This window comes from Tympanuchus pallidicinctus, unplaced genomic scaffold, assembly GCF_026119805.1.
Source record: "Tympanuchus pallidicinctus isolate F22 unplaced genomic scaffold, pur_lepc_1.0 scaffold15, whole genome shotgun sequence".
In the NCBI taxonomy this organism is placed as follows: Eukaryota; Metazoa; Chordata; class Aves; order Galliformes; family Phasianidae; genus Tympanuchus; species Tympanuchus pallidicinctus.
The window spans coordinates 132,002-150,612 of record NW_026294669.1 but is presented as its reverse complement, the minus strand read 5'-3'; the positions used below and the strand labels follow the sequence as shown (position 1 = coordinate 150,612).

General features: G+C 46.1%; 2 protein-coding genes across 2 annotated transcripts in view; both read left to right on the top strand.

Moving 5' to 3' along the window:
* The window catches only part of LOC128077344 (ras GTPase-activating-like protein IQGAP1), a 30,601-nt gene that overhangs the window by 8,348 nt on the left and 3,642 nt on the right, over positions 1-18,611 (top strand). The gene's annotated exons all lie outside the window — the stretch shown is intronic.
* LOC128077339 (ras GTPase-activating-like protein IQGAP1) overlaps positions 8,310-18,611 on the top strand; it is a 98,233-nt gene continuing 87,931 nt past the window's right edge. The window contains 13 exon segments of the mRNA XM_052676451.1: positions 8,310-8,462; positions 8,979-9,146; positions 9,544-9,686; positions 10,023-10,193; positions 10,692-10,775; positions 10,893-10,964; positions 11,073-11,142; positions 12,014-12,151; positions 12,383-12,587; positions 12,767-12,861; positions 13,597-13,748; positions 13,825-14,395; positions 15,235-15,401. Coding sequence (XP_052532411.1) covers positions 8,435-8,462; positions 8,979-9,146; positions 9,544-9,686; positions 10,023-10,193; positions 10,692-10,775; positions 10,893-10,964; positions 11,073-11,142; positions 12,014-12,151; positions 12,383-12,471 — 963 coding nt within the window. The 5' untranslated portion in view covers positions 8,310-8,434 and the 3' untranslated portion in view covers positions 12,472-12,587; positions 12,767-12,861; positions 13,597-13,748; positions 13,825-14,395; positions 15,235-15,401.

The window sequence follows — 18,611 nt, the reverse complement described above, 5'->3', positions numbered from 1 at the left end:
GTGATGTCAGAGCCTGGAATCTTGACTGCCTTGCTTCCTGGATCTCCAAATAGACACGGGCTTCCTGTGTGGCTTCAGTTCCTCTGATCACGTGAGCCAAACAAGTGCACGCCATGTGCATGCGTGCACCAAAGCACTAGTTTTGCAGCCTTGTATTTGTGAGGCATCACAGCAGAAGCCTGGAAGTTCATGTAGTCCAGCTCCTCGTTTCTTGTAACACTCCTGTAACCCCTGAAACCATAGAGACAACAGAGAACCCAAACCATCAACCATAAAAGGCAGAGAATTTTATAATGACATCAGTTGACGTTGTATGGCATAGTTTTGGTAGGAACCTTTTGAATTCTTTCACCTGTTAGTGTTTCATAGAATCATAGAATGGCCTGGGTTGAACAGGACCGTAGTGATCGTCTAGTTTCAGCCCCCCTGCTGTGTGCAGGTTGCCAGCCACCGGACCAAGCTGCCCAGAGCCACATCCAGCGTGGCCTCGAGTGCCTCCAGGGATGGGGCATCCACAGCCTCCTTGGGCAACCTGTTCCAGTGCAACTATGTTCAGTTTCTTGTGTGCCCCTGTGCATGGATACTTCTTATCTAGTGTCTGAGGAAGTCCTGAAGCCATAGCCACATGTACCCTTCTACTGTCCTGAAACTTGGTTTCAAAGTCAAGAATGCTTTCTAATGAGGAGCTGTAACATATTGTTGTTTCACGGAGTAGTCTTTTTCTGCCCCTGTTGGCTAATTAATCAAGGATAATGACTGCTTGTCCTCTGTGCCCTTTCCTGAGTCAAAAGTTGCTATGTGTGTTTTCCTTTGTTCTTCATGAGATGGAGTAGTGTCAACCGTAGTGTGTGTGTTTTTGTAAGCAAGGTCTTTCTTTTCCTACTTTCCCCCAGCACTCATGGGGAGAGCAGCATGCCTAAAGGTGTGCATACTGTGTATGTGCACACTGTAGGAGGAAGCAAGCAGTCTGTACCGTAGTCTGCCCAGGTGACGGGGAGTTGTCAGATGAAGGGCAGAAAAAAGGAAGGCATTCTCTGGGCTAAGATAATACTGAGAGGGAAATGCAAGTGGTGCTGAGACAAAACATGCTGTTACGGCCTAGACATCACTGTGCAAAGATACTCCGAACACACCTGGGTGCTTTCCTGTGCAACCTACGTTAGTGAGCCTGCTTATAGTGCGGGGTTTGGTCTACATGATCTCCAGAGGTGCCTTCCAACCCCTGTGATTTTGGTGGATCTGTGATTCTCTACACGAACTGCCCAACAGTTCAACTGAAACACATTTCATCTAGTTATTGGTGATGTGGAAACTTCAGATGAAAGATCTGGCGCGCTAGCAGTCATGGAAGCAAGCAATAGTTAATGTTAGATGTTTTAATAGAAGGCCTACCATTAGGTATTTGTGTGTGTTAGGCTGTGAAATCACTAATACAGTAGAGTAGAGAACAGTAAGAACAGAAAAAATCTAGCACTACCGAATGAGGGAAGAGGAAGAATGGCCTGACATTTGGAGTGGATTTTGTTAAGTGTTCTCTGCAGCTCATTGCTACTACTTGGACACGTTTCCAATTTTGAATTTCAAGTTTTCTGTCAAGAAAGAAATAGAGAAAAAGCATAAATTGGACAATACTGAGTTGTTGTTTGCTTTCTTACTGTATGCTTCTGTGTAAAAACAGTGGAGTCCTGCCTGCAATCTCTCTTAGTGTGAGAGATAAATAGAAGTGTATATGGGAAGCCAGTTTGATGGCATACGACTGAGAACAGAAGTAGGTATGTGAATATGTAAAATGTACACAGAGCTGATTTTTGCTAGACATCATTTAGAGGTGATGACAATTGATGTGGAAGAATAAGGACAATTCAGAATGACATGAATACGTTTCACCGCATTCTTGAAATCCACGGTTAGAAAACAATTCAATGGCCCCGCTTCACAGAAAAAGTGGAATGGTGTGCGTTTAAAAAACAGAGTGCAGGACAGAAAGAATTCTCATGGTAGTCTTGGTCCACTACCAGCTGTAACTTTGAATAACGTGTGAAAGGAAGGCTTTCTGTAGATCTTCATACTGTTCTTGAAGTAGGCCTCTGTGCACTGGTGTAGGTAACAAGTTTTGTGGAATCACGGGGCATCCCAAGTTGGGAGGGACTCACGAGGATCATGGAGTCCAAGTCCTGGCTCGGCTCTGGACCGCCTAAAAATCAGACCGTCTGTCTGAGAGCATTGTCCAAATGCTTCTTGAGCTCTGGCAAGCTCATTGCTGTGACCGCTGCCCTGGGGGAGGCAGTTCCAGTGCGGGACCACTGGAAACAGAAATCCAACTCAGATCTCCCCTGTCACATCTCCAGGCTGTTCCCTTGGCTTCTGTTGTTGTTGGCCAGGGAGCGATCAGTGCCTGCCCCTCTGCTCCCCCTGGTCGGGAAGCTGTAGAGCACCACGAAGTCTCTGCTCAGTCTCTTCTCTGGACTGAGGACTTCAGCTGCTCTTCGTATGTGTTCCCCTCTGGACCCTACGCCATCTTTGTAGCCATCCTTTGGACACTTTCTAATAGTTTTATGTCCTTTTCCTACTGGGGTGACCCAAACTGTACACCGTACTCAGGATGAGGCCACAACAATGCAGAGTAGGGTGGGACAGTCCCCTTCTCTTGACCTGCTAGTAGTGCTGTGCTTGATGCACTGCAGAATACCGTTGGCCCTCCTGGCTACGTGGGAGCACTGTTGACTCGTATTCAACTTACTGTCAACCAGGACCCTCCAATCTCTTTCATCGTGGCTGCTCTCCAGCATCTCCCCCCTTAGTCTGTGTGTATAGCCAGGGTTGCCCTTTCCCAGGTGCAGAATCTGTCACTTGCTCGTACTCAATTTCTTGCAGTTGGTGATTGCTCAGCTCTCTAATTTCTCAGGATCTCTATGCAAGGCCTCTTCACCCTCCACAGACTCAGCAGTTCCTCGCAGTTTAGTGTTGTCAGTCAGCTTGCTCGTAACACCTTCTAGTCCTACATCCAAGTCTTTATGAAAGCATTCAAGAAAGCTGGCCCTAAAATAGAGCCCTGGGGAACCCCCGGAGTGACTGACTGCCAGAGCGATGTGACCTCGTTTACTGTGGCTTTTTGGGCCTGACCCTTCAGCCACTCATTCACCCACTGCATTGTATTGTTGTCTAGTCGTATGTTGGATGTTTTGTCCAGGATTCTGTGAGAAACGGTGCTGAAAAGTTGACTGAAATCCAAAAAGCCCTCAACGGGCTTTTCTAGGTGAAATACAGAGGTGACCTTGTCATTAAAGAAAGCATAGTTAGTTAAATGGTCCTTGACATGGTGCTTTTTTACAGCAGTCGTACGGTCTTCTTAGCAATCCTGGTTCCTGTGGTGTCCCTAGCGTGTATTGTTCCTTAATCTTTGCTCTGTCCAAATGCAGTGCCTGCCATAAAACGTTCCACACTGTGATTCTCCTACTGCGTGCAGAAGAAAAAGCTGCAGTCTTTGGGTGTTTTAACCCAAGTTGTATCCACTCTGAGCTCCTCGCTTTCTTCTGAAAGATCTTTGTTGTAAACTCTCCAACTGTGATTTGAACTGCTGCTTCTTTCAGCAAGCAATAATTGAATATTCAATATACGTTGCATCACACGATCTCTGGGTGTCCATTCCAAGCCAGATGACTTTGTGATTTGCTGTAGGTTTGGCATGTGTGACTCAGGCTTTGTTCACATTTAGCTAACTGCAAGCTATCTATTTATGTCTGTTTTCAGTTAGTTGAGCTGTAGTCCTCGCTGTCCCTGGCAGCACCCACTGTTATCTGTTGTAATACAGCTCCTAGTACATGCATCCAATAAATGCTGGTATTTCAGAAGTGAAGGCAGTGTATTTCTGAATGGCGTTCTGTGCAAAGCTATAGCTTGGTGTGAAGAGCTTGATTCTGAAGGATTCTTGCAAGCTTGTAACTTACTAGCCCTGGCCATTGAGGTTTTGATAATTCCCTTCTAGTGGATTTGAGCTACGTGTTGAAGAACTCATTCATGTGTCCATTCATGTGGTCTCCCCGAGGGATCTTTTTTCTCCTTTTTCCTTTATTTATTACTGTGTCCAAAAGTGTGTGGCTTCTTGAAGGTGGAGAAGTGGTCTTGCTTTCTTTGCTAGTAGAAAATGATTGCTATTAAGATGTTGCTATTCTCAGCGGGTATTTGGTTTAGCACTAACAGCACTTTTCTTCCAAAGCACAGTTTTGTGATGATGGTAAAGGATTGGATAAGGATTGGATCTTGTATTTGTTCTTCTATCCCTTTCTCTGTAGGAGTTTTGGCTGTTGGGCTTATCAGCGAGGCGCTGGATGAAGGAGACACCAGAAAAGCTCTGCAAGCCTTATACAGATTCCTGCAGCAAAACTGGAGGGTGTAACCCCACAGGTAGGTCAGCATTATCAGGGCACACTGCTTCGGGCTAAGAGAGAGAAAGCACAGGTGGGTGTAGTTAAAAGTACCTCTCAAGAAGCCTTTGCATCTGTGTACTGAGGGCATTCCTGACGTTGGGAGAAAAGCTGGGAAACAGATCTGGAAATGAAAGGGTGAACGCTGCATGCTATCAGCTGATGTTACCTGGCCAGTTTGGATCTGTCTGTATGAAGGAAAGAGAGATGCAGGCATAACACGTGAATCTTGGTGAACTACAGAGATGGGCTTCAAGATATGAACTGCTGGAGATGGATTGCTCTAGCTAATTGTACGTCCAGAGTGGCAGACGTACCTTCTTTTTGGAGATATGAGGAGATGTGTTCAGTGTCATTTGTTTTTATAAGAAGGCAGTGTTTATCCTAATAGCTGTGAATTTCCAAATGCAAGTCTCGTTCAGTCTCCATTTTTTAGTGCTATTTGTTAAATGTATCCATAGGTGTAGTTACATCAAGCAAAAATGAGGTTTGAGAAATAGGAAAAAAAACTTGTTAGGTGATGAATTTGTTCAGAAGGAGGGGAAAACAGAAAACAAAATATATGCTTCTAGCAAGATGTGTATGAATGCCTATCACTCGCTAGGTGACGCTGCAGATGCTATGCATTTTGTGCATGGTGGTTGTCTGTTGTGGTAGCCCAGGACTTCTCCTGACTTAGATGGAGTTGCCTCTTTGTGTAACTGGTCTGTATGTACAGGTGAAAATGGAGAGAGGAAGAATGATCTCACCTTACTGGCTTAGGAAGGAAGATGAAACACTGTATGGGTGGTGTTTGGTTGCCCTGCCTCGGGCAGGGGGTTGGAGATTCGTGATCCTTGAGGTCCCTTCCAACCCTGTGATTCTGTGGTGTACATGCTACTGATTTTTTTTTTTTAACAGATGAGTGGGATGCTATTTTATTTCCTTATGCTTACACAGAAGTAGCAGATGTGCTTCCTTTCAGTTGCCTACGCGTGTTTAATTTCTTTTTGTACTATCTTTTCAGTTGTGGAGCTCATTGTTCTAATTCCAGCAGGGATTTTAGCATAGAGACTGAGATGATACTGTGTTCAACATGGGTGTTTTTTAGTATGTTTGTTTGCTTTGTTTTTTTTGACTAAGTGTAAACCTTCACGATGGCAGTGTCCGAAAACTGCGCTGGTGATGAAGATCACTGAGCAGCTTCCTCAGAGGCCCTGAAAGGGTTCTTGTTCCTCAGGAACCCATTTTGTGCTGAAGCATTTCCTCCTACTGAGTGAGAATGAAATAAGGAGTTGTTCTTGGTGTGCACGTAAGCTTCTGCCAGGCTGGATTGGTGACTTCAGTTGACGTGAAATTACCTCACTGAGGCATATGTTCAATGTGGGGCTCCTCCCTGCAACGTGGCAGCAATTTCAGCGATGGTGAGATCGTGGTACAGACCAGCACTGTGGGTAGAACAGTTGTGTCCTGAGTCAACGTGCTTACTAGCTGGTGACTTGTGTAGCTTGGGACTGAGAGGGATTGCAGTTCAGCACAAGGCAGGGGATCTGGCGTATGATGCGATTTCTCACGTGATGAGCAGTGAGAGAAGTGTTAACCCTGCAGTGTGTGACAGCGCGTGTCCCTGCTGGGGGACTGTGACAGTAAATGCACGGGAAAGATCAGACGGCTTTGACAGTCCTGGGATTGATGACTGTGCTGGTAGAGATGGCAGTGCAAGAGTTTGTTCTTCTAAGTCTGCCACCCTTCCCAACAGGAATTTCTACATTGCTGAAGCAGTCATGGGACTCCTTGGACATTCCGATAAGACTTGTTAAAGGGATGTAGGTTTCAATCCAAAGCAGTGGTAATGTGGAGGGTATGTAAGGAAATGTCAATTGTCAGTCCTGCCACAGAACTCTTCATGCTGGAATATAGTGGCTCTTTGTGCAGGGGGATTATTAATCCGTGTCAGAAGTCAATGTTTCCTGTGTCCTGTTTGCACATCAGGGGTTGTTGGAGGGATGGCCGTTGCTTCTTCAGATCTCCTTCCATAGTAACCCCCAGGAAGCAACAGTGGGGGTGGAGGAGCTGTGCTTGGCAGCTGCTGGACTATTGTTCATTATGTGTATTTTGGGGTTTGCTAAACACTTGTCTCTTGGACAATTTCTGCGTGTAACATTATTTAATGAGTTTCTTCAGCCAAAACATAAGATACGGTGTGATCAGTACTCCACAGCAAATGGTCTGTTAATAGAGAGACTTGAGAGATGCTTTTACTGTTGTACATTTGTATTTACCCCCAGTACATGCAGTGCTTTTTGATTTGCTGGTACAGAAATCTGCAAAGCTTTGTGGACGGGACAAGAGCAGCCTGCTGTTGTGTTAGTTCCCCCTCAGTTTTTGGTTGCTGCTCCTGTATGTGCATTTCCACTTCATGAAGTTTCCCTGAACAACTCCTTGCAGCCTGGTACTGGGAAAGGACTCCTGTTAGTCTCTGTTTGTGTCCACCTCAGCAGAACAAAGCTTTTCAGGAAAAGTGCTAGGAGTGCTGGTAGGCAGACAGCCAGGTGGCTGTGAGTGGGCAGTGTGCTCGTGCTGCCTGGAAGGCTTCAGCAGAGAGGTGATCCTTGCACTTGGCACTGGTGAGGCTGCTCGTGTACTGTGTCCAGTTCTGCCCTGCCCCCCCAGACAGCAGACATGAGTGTACTGGAGATAGGCCAGCGTAGGGCCACTGAGGTGCCTGAGGGACTGGAACAGCTCTCCAGAGAGGAAAGCTGAGGGGGAGGAGACTCTTTAGTCTAGAGATGAGAGGGCTTGGAGGGAATCTCTTCAGTGTATGTGAAAGCTGGAAGTGAGGATGCAGTTGAGGACAAGAGGCATTGAGTACAAACTGGGGTTCGAGAGGTTCCATCTAAACGTCAGGCAGCACTTTGCAGTGGAGGTAACTGAGCAGTAGCGGAGGTCGACCAGAGAGGGACTGGAGTCTTTTCTTTGGAGTTGTTCAGAAGCCATCTGGATCTGGTCTGTCCTGGATAATGTGCTCTCGGTGTCCCTGCTGGAGCAAGGGGTTTGTACCAGCTGAGCTCAGAGGTCCCTTTCCATCTTAAATTGTTCTGTGATTTTCTTTTTTGGGCTCCTTGGAAAGGCACGTCCTATTGGCAGATACAGCTTTAGGACTGAGCAGTGCAGATTGCTTGGCGTTGGGATGCCTTGATGTTTGTTGGAGTGATACCACTGCTGGAACTCTTGGTGGGAGTTCCTTGTCCTGAGATGAGTTTTGGCCTGGTAATGCTGTAGTTGCTTCTGCTAGTAACAAATGTCCATTATGGCCTTGTGTTGAAATTGATTAGAAAGATACTGAAGTGCTTCCTGTATCCCTTGAAACTGCAATTGCTCAGAGGTGGTGGTTTTGTTTTGCACAACCAGTGACGCTCTTTTCCTCATGCTGCGAATGCTTTCCTCATCATATTCTCTTTAGGACACTCAGGATGAAACAGCTGTGCCTTGGCTCAAGCAAGAAATGTACACATGCAAAGGAAATTAAAATACAAGTGTTTGCTTCAGGTAGGTGTAGAAGTTTTTTCTTTCCAGAATGAATGTCACAGCCTTTAAACTTCAATTCTTTAAATCTTTTTGGAAGGATATGTCATTTCAGTTGTGCTTGTGACTGTGTTACATCCTAGGCAGAGATACCTATTGAATCTCTGTCCAAGTGTTTGACATTAGCAAGATCACTGTGTCTGTCTGTGGTTGGGTAGTCAACCCAATAGAGGATGTTCATGTGCACAGTTGTGGTGCATCTTAGCTTTCATTTGTGTTGTACTGTTGCCTGAATTCTATGAAGTAATTCTCAAAGTACTTTCTTTTTTTTTTTTTTTTGCACTAAGTGCAGATAACAACACAAATCAGTGCAGTTGGCAGGTGGACTGTGCCCAAGAACATTTGGTCAAAAGCAGGATTAAAGTCTGTTTCTTTGAGCCTGAATAAGATCTTCAGATACCCTTCTACCTCTGTGTGTGCGAACAGACATTTGCTCAGTGCTGAAAATGACTGTATCTCGTGTTTACTGCTTCGGTGAGATACCTGTGGTTGATTTTGTACTGTGTTTGCAACAGAGTTCTGGAGTAGCCCTGGGTTAGCTCTTTCCTCATCTTGTTCTTGTTGATAACCTGTTCTGTGTTCAGGTTGCTATTCTTGCTAGGAACGGTGCAGTCACTGGAAAGGTGCTTTTTGAGTCAGTTGTCTGCTGTAGCAGGGCTCTGCAAGAAGAAGCTGCCTGGACTACAGCTGTTGTCAGAGTACAGCTGAGTGAATGGAGAAAAGGTTGTAGAGAAGTACTGTTGATAAATCAGCACCATGGTAGGACTAAGAGCACAAAAAAAAGCGCTGTCAGACACTGTGCCATACACAGATGCACACTGTACTGAAAAGATTGTTGTACACCAAGTTGTCTTTTTTTAATCAGTATTTTTATGCATAAATACAGGAAGGTATTTGTGTACACTGGCACAGTGCCTTGCTCTCTGAAGTTTGTTGTGAGCCACTGAGCTCCTGACTGCGCAGGTAACCTGCCCTCTCCTGTTGTTGAAGTTTCCTTAGGCATTCTGGCCGTGAATGAAGCAGTCGGTCACGGAGATACCAGCCCTACCCTGAGTGCCTTGTGCTCACCAGATGTGGGGCTGTACGGAGTCGCTGCAGAGTGTGCAGAGACATACCAGCGAGAGTTGGCAGAAGTCGAAAGGAGAAAAGTGGCCACAGGTGAACCCCAATAGCTACCTGCTAGTGCAGTAAATTCAAGATGATTGCCAGTAGAATGGAAAGCAGAGGGGGAGCAATGTGAGGAGCAGTCTTGCGTTCTGGGTATCTTGTTAGAATCTCATGTTATAGGAAATTGAGGCTGCCTTGTAAACTGAAGTCTTTGTTAACGGAAAGAAAAAAAAGGTAGGAAGGAAATGAAAAAGGTAGCAGTGAAATATTCCCCACTTGTAGAATATATTGTGCTTAGGTAGTTCTTGCGGTGGTTCATTGGAATCTGCGGCGTTCCTTCTATTGCTTGGAGGAAGGGCCCTCTCCATGCATTTCCTTCTTGTAGCATTTGTATGTGAGGAAGATAGATAGGTGTTTGCTTTCAACATAGCAGCATTTCTGCTTTCAGGAGGCAGTGGCAGTGAACGGGTGAAACACTGGGTGAGAGGAGGCTGTCATCATTATCATAACGTGAGGACCAGAGAGGGAGGATGGGATGAGCCGACAGAATTTGTGCAGAATGACACACAGCTGTCACGGGAGGAGATGCAGGTAAAGTACGTGCTCTTTTCCTCTGAAGTTGAAGTTGCCCCTATTTCAGGCCTTATTGCAACTTTGAGATGTAATGTTTCACCTCAGTAGTGATGTTAGCAAGCTTTGTATCTTATTTCCCTGTTCGTTGTCTACTTTGCACGTCAGCACCTCTTTGTCCTATTGTGGAGAATGTGCACACCTTGATCACCAGAACAAGACGGTGGTGTTGCTGCTCACCGAAAAGCAACTTGTAAGTTTCTCTTGAGCAGAATACAGAAGCCGCTGTGTAACATGTCATTTTTGCATCTCCCTTTTCTCTTCCTGGCTCTTCTTCCTACCATAACACTAATCTAGAGCACTGTATCTGGAGTCACGGCAGCATACGAGCGAGAGCAGTTGTGGCTGGCCAAAGAGAACCTGCTGGTGAAGCTTCAGGCACGTTGTCGAGGCTGTCTTGTCTGTCAGGAATTCAACTCCAGAATGAGGTTTTTGAAGAAGCAAGTTCCAGCCATCACTTGCATGCAGGTATGAAATCCCCTAATTCTGTTTGAAGCTTGTACTTGTCAGTTGCTCTCCACACGCACGCTTACTGACTCGTTTTGTTCAAGTCAAGCAGTTGCCATGCACAATTATCTTCATTATCTTCTCCCTGGGAATCACTATGTATAAATTACTTCTCTCCCTCTTCCCATTAGTCCGTGGGTTTGGAGAATTGAAGATGGCCTTGAGAATTGTGCAATGGATGGTGCTTTTGGTTGTTTAGTTTTAGTCATTTGTTCTCTAGCTGTGTTTTGTCCTTGTTGGGGGTGCTGCTAAGTCCCTCACAACGACAGCTGGTGGTGGAAGAAATAGTTAAGGCTGCACTGCATATCTCTTACGGCATGTCTTGTAAGATGAGCATGTCTCTGTTACATTTTATTCAGCCAAAGGGAAGTGGAAACTGAGCAGCAGAAAGAAGCATCGAATAGTAAATTACTGCTCTTCACTTTGAAAAGTCGCCTTTTTTCTTGTGTGTGTTTTCAGTCCCAGTGGCGTGGCTATAAACAGAGGAAGGCATATCAAATCCGTTCGGATTACTGACGAGCACACAAGGACCAAGAAGTGAAGGTAGCAAATGCTATGGTTTTTTTTTTTTTTTTTTTTTTTTTTTTTCTTCAACATTTTTGGTAGCAATATTTGTGGAGAAGACTTTTATCTGACCTGCTTTGGGATTCTTTCCTGTAGATTCAGTCACTGGCCAGGATGTATCAAGGCAGAAGGCGTTACAGAGATCACCTGCAATATTTCAGAGACAACGTAAGAGATTGTGAAATGAATTCAGTATCTGACACTTTTTTTTTTTTACTCTGCCCTTAACAAGTTTAAGTGGCTTTTCCACTTAAGTGGGTTTTTTTTTCATTCTAGATAAATGACGTTATAAAAACTCAAGCTTTTATCCGAGGAAACAAAGCAGGAGAAGACTACAAAACCCTCAGTAAGTGTGGCCAAAAGAATAAAGCTAATATGCTTTGAATCTCTATTTGCAGAAAAATACTGTTAGTGAGATCTGCAACAGGAAGAGAGCTATGAAAATCAGTTGGGGTGAAGTGGTGCAAAGAGTAGATAGGTAGGTAGGTAGGTGTCTGAAGGAAAAATTCCCTCTGACTGAGGGAGTGGAATGTGCTGTCAGCAAGTTTGCTGATGACACAAAACTGGGCAGAGTGGCTGACACAGCAAAAGGCTGTGCTGCCTTCCAGCGAGACCTGGAGAGTTGGGTGGGGAGAAACGGAATGAGAAAGAACAAGGGCAGGTGTGGAGTCTTGCATCTGGGCAAGAGCAACCTGAGTACCAGTATAGGTTGGGGGCTGAGCTCTTGGAGAGCAGCGTAGGAGAAAGGGATCAGGGGATCCTGGTGGGCGGTAGGAGGAGCATGAGCCAGCACTGTGCTCTCGTGGCCAAGAGGGCATCGTGGGGTGTATGAGAAAGAGTACGGACAGGAGGTGGAGAGGTGCTCTTTCCCCTCTCCTCTGCCCTGATGAGTGGAGCATCTCCCTGTGAGGAAAGGCTGAGAAAGCTGGGTCTCTTTAGCTTGGAGGAGACTGAGGGGTGACCTCGTTGATGTTTATAAATGTGTGAATAGTGAGCGTGAGGAGGATGAAGGCAAGCTCTTCTCAGTGACATCCAGTGATAGGACAAGGGGCAATGTGTGCAAGCTGGAGCATAGGGGGTCCCACATAAATAAGAGGAACAACTTCTTCACGGCAAGGGTAACAGAACACTGGGATGGGCTGCCCAAAGAGGTTGTGGGATCTCCTGTGGAGACATTCAGCAGCTACCTGGACATGTTCCTGTGTGCCCTAATCTAGGTGATCCTGCCCCAGCAGGGGGATTGGACGAGGTGATCTTTGGAGGTCCCTTCCAATTCCTGACATTCTGTGATTCTGTGCAAAGTTGGTTCACGGTAGTACTTTTGCTGCTGGGAAATAGGAGCGCTGATCTTTGGGGTAAGTTCAGCAAGGTGGACTCCCCTAAGCTGATACTGACTTCATCCTATAGCGTTGACTTCTGTCGTGATTTATTCCATGCCAGAAGTTCCGGATGCTGTCAGGAGTTATTCAAGCCCATTGGTGTTAATTTGATCCTGGACTGGCTGCTGCTTGACATGCTGTCTGCACAGAGGTAACACATGCATTAATTTGTTTCCTGTCCTCTGCTGTTTTGTCTCTTGTTTTTAGTTAATGCTGAAAACCCACCTACGGCTGTGGTTGGGAAATTGGTTCACTTGCTCGATCGGACCCAGATTTTCAGGAGGAGCTGGAGCTAATGAAACTGTGTGAGGAAGCTGTGACCTTGATCCGATCTAATCAACAGCTTGAAAATGACCTCAATCTCATGGACCTCAAGATTGGACTGCTAGTGAAGAACAGAATGACACTGCAGGTAGGAAATGCAGTGCTGGGAGACGAGCAGAGTGAATTGAGGCCAATGGCAGTTAGCATGAGGACCTTCTGAGCCTGGATCTCACTTACTCAGATGCAGTGGGAAGTATTTCCCCCCGAGTTACAGGTTTTCCTCCCAGTAAGTTCCTAACTGTTCCACTTATTACTATGTATCCCTAGAAAGAGAACTGCAGCAGAAACATCAAGGCTTCAAGTGTTTTAAAAACAAAGCACCAGAAAAAAACCCACTCGGGACCAAGGGAAAGCAATAGATGGTATGCTTGAAGGCTCTGAGAACTGTTTGTCTCTTCACTTGTGGTTACGTGAGTCATGGACTTGCACACCTTAATTTCTTCTCACGTTTTGTGTGCTGTATCAGAAGGGGGAGGTGATTTTGGAGCAGGAAATGTGCTCAGACTGCTTGGTGTTGGTTGGCTGATGGAAGCCCCCTCTGTCACGTTGCTGACGATTGATTGCACACAAGAACAACGTTGCTGATACAGCGGTGCCTTTTTTTAACTCAAGCTGAAGTTACAGTCACCTTTTCCTTTGGTCCTGAATAGCGTGGCGCTAGGCTTGACCTTGTGTAAAATCTGAACCATGGCAGCAGTGAAGTTCAGTTCCAAAGGAGGCTCCAGCTCTTGGGCTGATGCTGGCAGCAAAAAGTATCATAGTTATCAGAGCAGTGGAGGCAGGGAGTCAGCAAAATGGAAACAGGGCTTGGGGCTTCAAGCACAGTTGAGAAAGAAAGGCATTTTCAAGCATCTTCAGAACGCTACCAGCTGTGACAGTAGTCCCTGCTCAAAGCAATTAGTCCTTGTAGGTTCTCACCCAATTCTGGAATGTGGGGACAAGACAGAAATCGCTGCTACAACAGATAATGTTTCACTTCATGATCTCCTGATGTACCTTGACTGCCTTATCCACCCAAAAGGAAGTGCTATCGTGCAGCTTTTTCCCATATTGCGTGTTATTTAAATGTGGAATCTGTCCCTCTGTGTTCTTTGCAGGATGTTGTTTCTCATAGCAAAAATCTTAGCAAGGAGAACAAGGAACAGCTCTGTGACGTGATGACGCTGAACGAGCAAAAGGGAGGTTTGAAAGCTTTGAGCAAAGAGGAGAGGGAAAAGCTGGAAGCCTATCAGCATCTTTTCTACTTGAGGTATGCAGCTTTTCATTCACTGCTCTTGTCATAGATGCTTACGTGTATTGGAACAGTCTGTGCTTCTGCACTGCAGTGTTGAGGCGCTGTCTGTCTTTGTGGTGTTGGCTTTTGTGGACACGTGCTGTATGGGAACTGCTGAGTCATGGCCTGAACCTCTGATTGATCACCTGAGGCGAGCAGTGAGTCAGGCAGAGGAGCACAGGTGAAGGCAATGCAGCTGTGCTGCTGGAAGGGGTGCAGCCAGGCTACAGCCCTCCTAGACCTGTTTAAGAGCTGGCTGCCAGTGGGGAAGGATCTCGTCTGGAGATCTGCTCTGCTGGAGTTTTGTAAGTGAGCCCAGGATAGGGGTAAGCCTTCTATTTATTCTCCTTTTGTTAGCTTAGTCTGCTTTGTCAAACTCTCTTGTTTATTTCATAATGACAACATCTTAATAGTCATTGATTATACACGTGCACTAAGTACTTTTTCTTCTTGTTTTAGACTACTCCAACGTACTTGGCCAAGCTGCTTTTGCAGATGCCTCAAAACAACCCCACAGAGTTCATGGATTCAGCCATCTTCACGCTGCATAACTACGCATCCAGTCAGAGAGAGGAATCTCTGCTGTTGCGGCTGTTGCAAACAGCATTGCAGGAAGAGATCAAGTACGTTGTAGCATAGGACACAGCCTTGCTGTTGCCTGAGTTTGGGCCGCTGCTAAAATTGCAGCTGTTGTTGTGTGATGTCCCGTGCTCATTAGCTGATAATGCTGCACTGTCCCTGCCTTCTGCTCATGCTGTTTCACGTCAGTCCTTTCTGTAACCTGGAAGGAGGAGGAATTACCTTTGTTCTTTAGGATTAAAGCCATTTTTCTTTAGCCAGTGCTTTCTTGCTCAGGGAGGCACTGTTTTTGATCTACTGCAGTGCTTTCCTAAGATTCATTCCCATCTAAGTTCTCTGCTGTCTAGTAAGAAGGACTTGGCACAGACTGCGAGCTTGGGCTTTACAGGCCAGAGTGAAGCTGACGCGAAGGTCACTGTTTTCCAAAACTGATGAGGAGGCTGAAAATCAGATGCTGTCTGGTTTGGGTTTTTTCCTGGCTGTCAGGCTTAAGGATTCTGGCTGTCTGTCGGCATAATTGAGTTGATTGGCACTTAGGAGTTTGGTGTTTATGACTTCTGGCTGATACGGAGCTTCACAACTTGCTAGGAATAGCAAATACATGTAATGTTGGAGGCAGTCATGCCTTTTTTGATGTTTTTAAGTATGAGGATGGTATGTGCCCTCCAACAGGTAACGCCTAAAAGGTTTGTTTAATTATTATTATCTTTTCTTGGAGCAGTAGTTCAGGAAAGTGCATGTCTATGCTTTATTCTCTGCTGCTGGATTTCCCATAGCGGCATGCTGTGAATGGCTCTTGTTGCTGATTGCTTACTTGTTGAAATACTGAGAGGAAATAGTTGTGCCTGTGTAGAAGTCCCTTTGTTTCCTCTGTATTTTTGAGATGCGCTCTTTCAACCGTGGTGCCCGTGGTCAGAACGCACTGAGGCAGATCTTGGCCCCAGTTGTGAAGGAAATAATTGAGGGCGAATCGCTCAACGTCAGAACGGATCCAGTGGATATTTACAAGTGCTGGGTGAACCAGATGGGATCTCAGAATGGTGAGGCCGGGTATGGAAGCTGTTGCTACTGTTTTTTTTCTGAAAGTTGCTCAGCTGCTTTGCATTGCTCTGTTAATCGTTCCGAACCATCCCTGTATTCATTGCATGCATCTGTCCAATTGCTACCAGCTTTTTTCCATCAGCTCGAGATGGCTTTCTTCTGAAAGGTATAAAGATCACAGAATTGTAGGGGTTTTAAGGGACCTCCAGAGATCATCGAGTCCAACCCCCCTGCCAAAGCAGGTTCCCTACAGCAGGTCGCACAGGTAGGCATCCAGGCAGGTCTTGAACATCTGCAGAGAAGGAGACTCCACCACCTCCCTGGGCAGCCTGTTCCAGTGCTCCGTCACCCTCACTGTAAAGAAGTTCTTGCGCATGTTTGTGCGGAACTTCCTATGCTGCAGTTTCCAGCCGTTTCCCCTTGTCCTGTCTCCACTCACCACTGAAAACAGTCTGGCCTCACCATTCTGCCCCCCACACCTTAGATATTTATAGACCTGGATCAGGTCCCCTCTCAGTCTTCTTTTCTCAAGGCTGAACAGACCCAGTTCACTCAGCCTTTCCTCATAGCAGAGATGCTCCAGGCCCTTCACCATCTTCGTGGCCCTCCGCTGGACTCTTTCCAAGAGATCCCTGTCTTATTTGTACTGGGGAGCCCAGAACTGGACGCAGTAGATCATCTTGTGACAGGGGTGTTGAGACTATTAGAAGTGAATCTCATGAAGAGGTAGGCCAAAAAAAGCCCCAAAGCATTTCTTCTGTGTTAACTCATAGATACAGATACCGTAGCTCTTACTCTACCAAGCCAATCTCTGCCCACAACTCGGGCAGGCTGCCCAAGGAGGCTGTGGATGCCCCATCCCTGGAGGCATTCAAGGCCTGGCTGGATGTGGCTCTGGGCAGCCTGGGCTGCTGGTTGGTGAACCTGCACGCAGCGGGGGGTTGGAACGAGATGAGCATTGTGCTCCTTCTCAACACAGGCCGTGTTCATAGAATCACAGCATGCAGCTGTTCCTGTCTGCCCATGAGAAGGTTTCATCCACGTGGTCATCCTGGTTGGTTGGCCTGTAGATCCCCCGCTACGTCATCTGTCCCTGTCCTCCCTTTAATCTGTGTCTATAAAGTCTTGATGGGCTCCCATCCGTCCCCAGTCAGAGTTCTGTGTTTCTTCCAGTGCTTGATGTTGACCAGATTTTGAGGATTCTGTTGTTGGTTGTATTTGTTTTGTTTTTAAGGCACTTCAAGGGAAGTGGTGGAAAAGCAATGCTATGAAGTAAAAGACAACTGTCCCAGCGCAGCACGCTGCGTGAGTTACTATCTTAACACTGCAATGTGCAGCTTGTGTTTTCACTGATTTATTTGCGACCTGAGGTACTACTGCGTATCGCAGGTGACCTTCTTGACTCTAGAGAGCGTGTCTGCATGTGGTACAGAAAGATACAGTTCAGAGTTAGCTGGGCCTGTTCTCACAGCGACTGCTGCAGGGACAGCAGAGGACGTGAGAAGTCCTTTGCTCTTTCAGTGCTAGCATTCTAATGAAAGTGAAAGCGTGCAGCTCTTTGCAGCCAGGTGAGCGTGGATCTGTTTGTGTGTCAAGCCAACAATTCTGCCTGGCACTGACAAAAGTATATTAGGCTGAGGAGTGCTCACCTTCACATCTGACTTTTCCAAATAGCAAGTTGCCGTACGATGTTACACCTGAACAAGCTCTTAATCACGGTGAGGTGAGGACGCACCTGGATGCCTCAACCCGAGATGTGAAGGCAGTGACAGACAAGTTCCTGTCTGCCATCGTTGTTCAGCTGACCAAATCCCGTAAGTCTGGTGTGTCACCGCGTTATCCTGCAGCAGTTAATAGTGGGTTCATCCGTGAGGAATTCTCACTTGCCTTTTATTTCCTTCGAAGTTACGGGATGCGTTTCATCGCCAAGGTACTGAAAGACTCCCGGCATGACAAGTTTCCTGATGCTGGCGAGGATGAGCTTCTGAAGGTAAGGAGCTGAGCAGCTCTGTGAATCATTGTCTGCCACGCTGACTGCAGCAGATGCATCTCAGTGTTGTTTGTTGGCTGTACGTGTGCAGAGAAGTTTCAAAGCTGCAGTTTAAGTAGACAGGCTATTTGTTGTTATGGGTATAAAGTACTTTGCCCTGTGCTTTGGATTGCTGGATACATGTTTGTCAAAGGAGACATACTACAGCGTTCAGAAGAAGTCACCCTATTGCTTTTCCTTTTGCTTTTAATATCTTGGGCATTGTGCCCCCTAGGTTTCTTGGCTTTGGGATGCTCTTGCTGCTGAATGGTGCACCTTGGTTTTGCTGGTGTTATCTGAGTCAGTTGCTCTTTTTTTAAAGAGACAGTGTGCCAAGTTGAAAAGGCCCGTGTGCAGAATTCTACTCTTCTCACTTCCCTTACAATATTCTAGGGCATTACAGTAGCTGCAACAAAGTATATGGTGTCATTTTTCATGAGGTGTGGGCAGTTTTGTGTTGTACATTTCCGTACTTTGGAGAACGAAAAGGATGTTAGTAGTAAATGCTTCCAAATGAGCACAGCATTGTGGCTTTCATTGGGATTGTCCTGGCGTTTGTTATTTTGAAGGTCTTTCTGTCTGTGAGTGCTCTTCTTCTTAATAAAACAAAGAGTGGCTTTGACATTACTTGCCACAGTCTCTTTAAGCTTTTCTGTCTCTGCTTCATTACGAAGTAATTCCCAATCTGAATGCCGTTTTCTTCTCTCTTCTGGTTCCGTGCTTTCCCGTTCTGAGGCATCGATTCTTTCTGTGCAGGTGAATTCATTTTTTCCATCTGTAAATGTAGGTGGAAAGCTGCAGTTTTTATTAATCCTTGTGGAAACAATGTCACGGCCCATGCCGCACTCTGAACTGCAGCTGCGTGCGGTGACTGCCTGTAGATGCATTAGGGCCTAAAACTACTCCTACAGTGTACTGTTCTTGTCTTCCTACTACATGTTTTACTATTATCAATATGATTTCTCTCACAAATGTGTTTCTTATGACTGGTAGTGAACAGTTTTGCACGTGAAGCAGGAGAAGCCCAGATTCTGTGACTTGGCTCTGCGCAGATTGATGTGAAACTCCAGGAAATACTGAAGCATGTGGCGTGGGAACTTTTGCTGCATGTCAGCGTGCTGGGCCAATGCCTTTTTGTTGTGGGAATTACTGCAGGCAAATGTCCAATACGGGTTAGAAGTAGATGGATG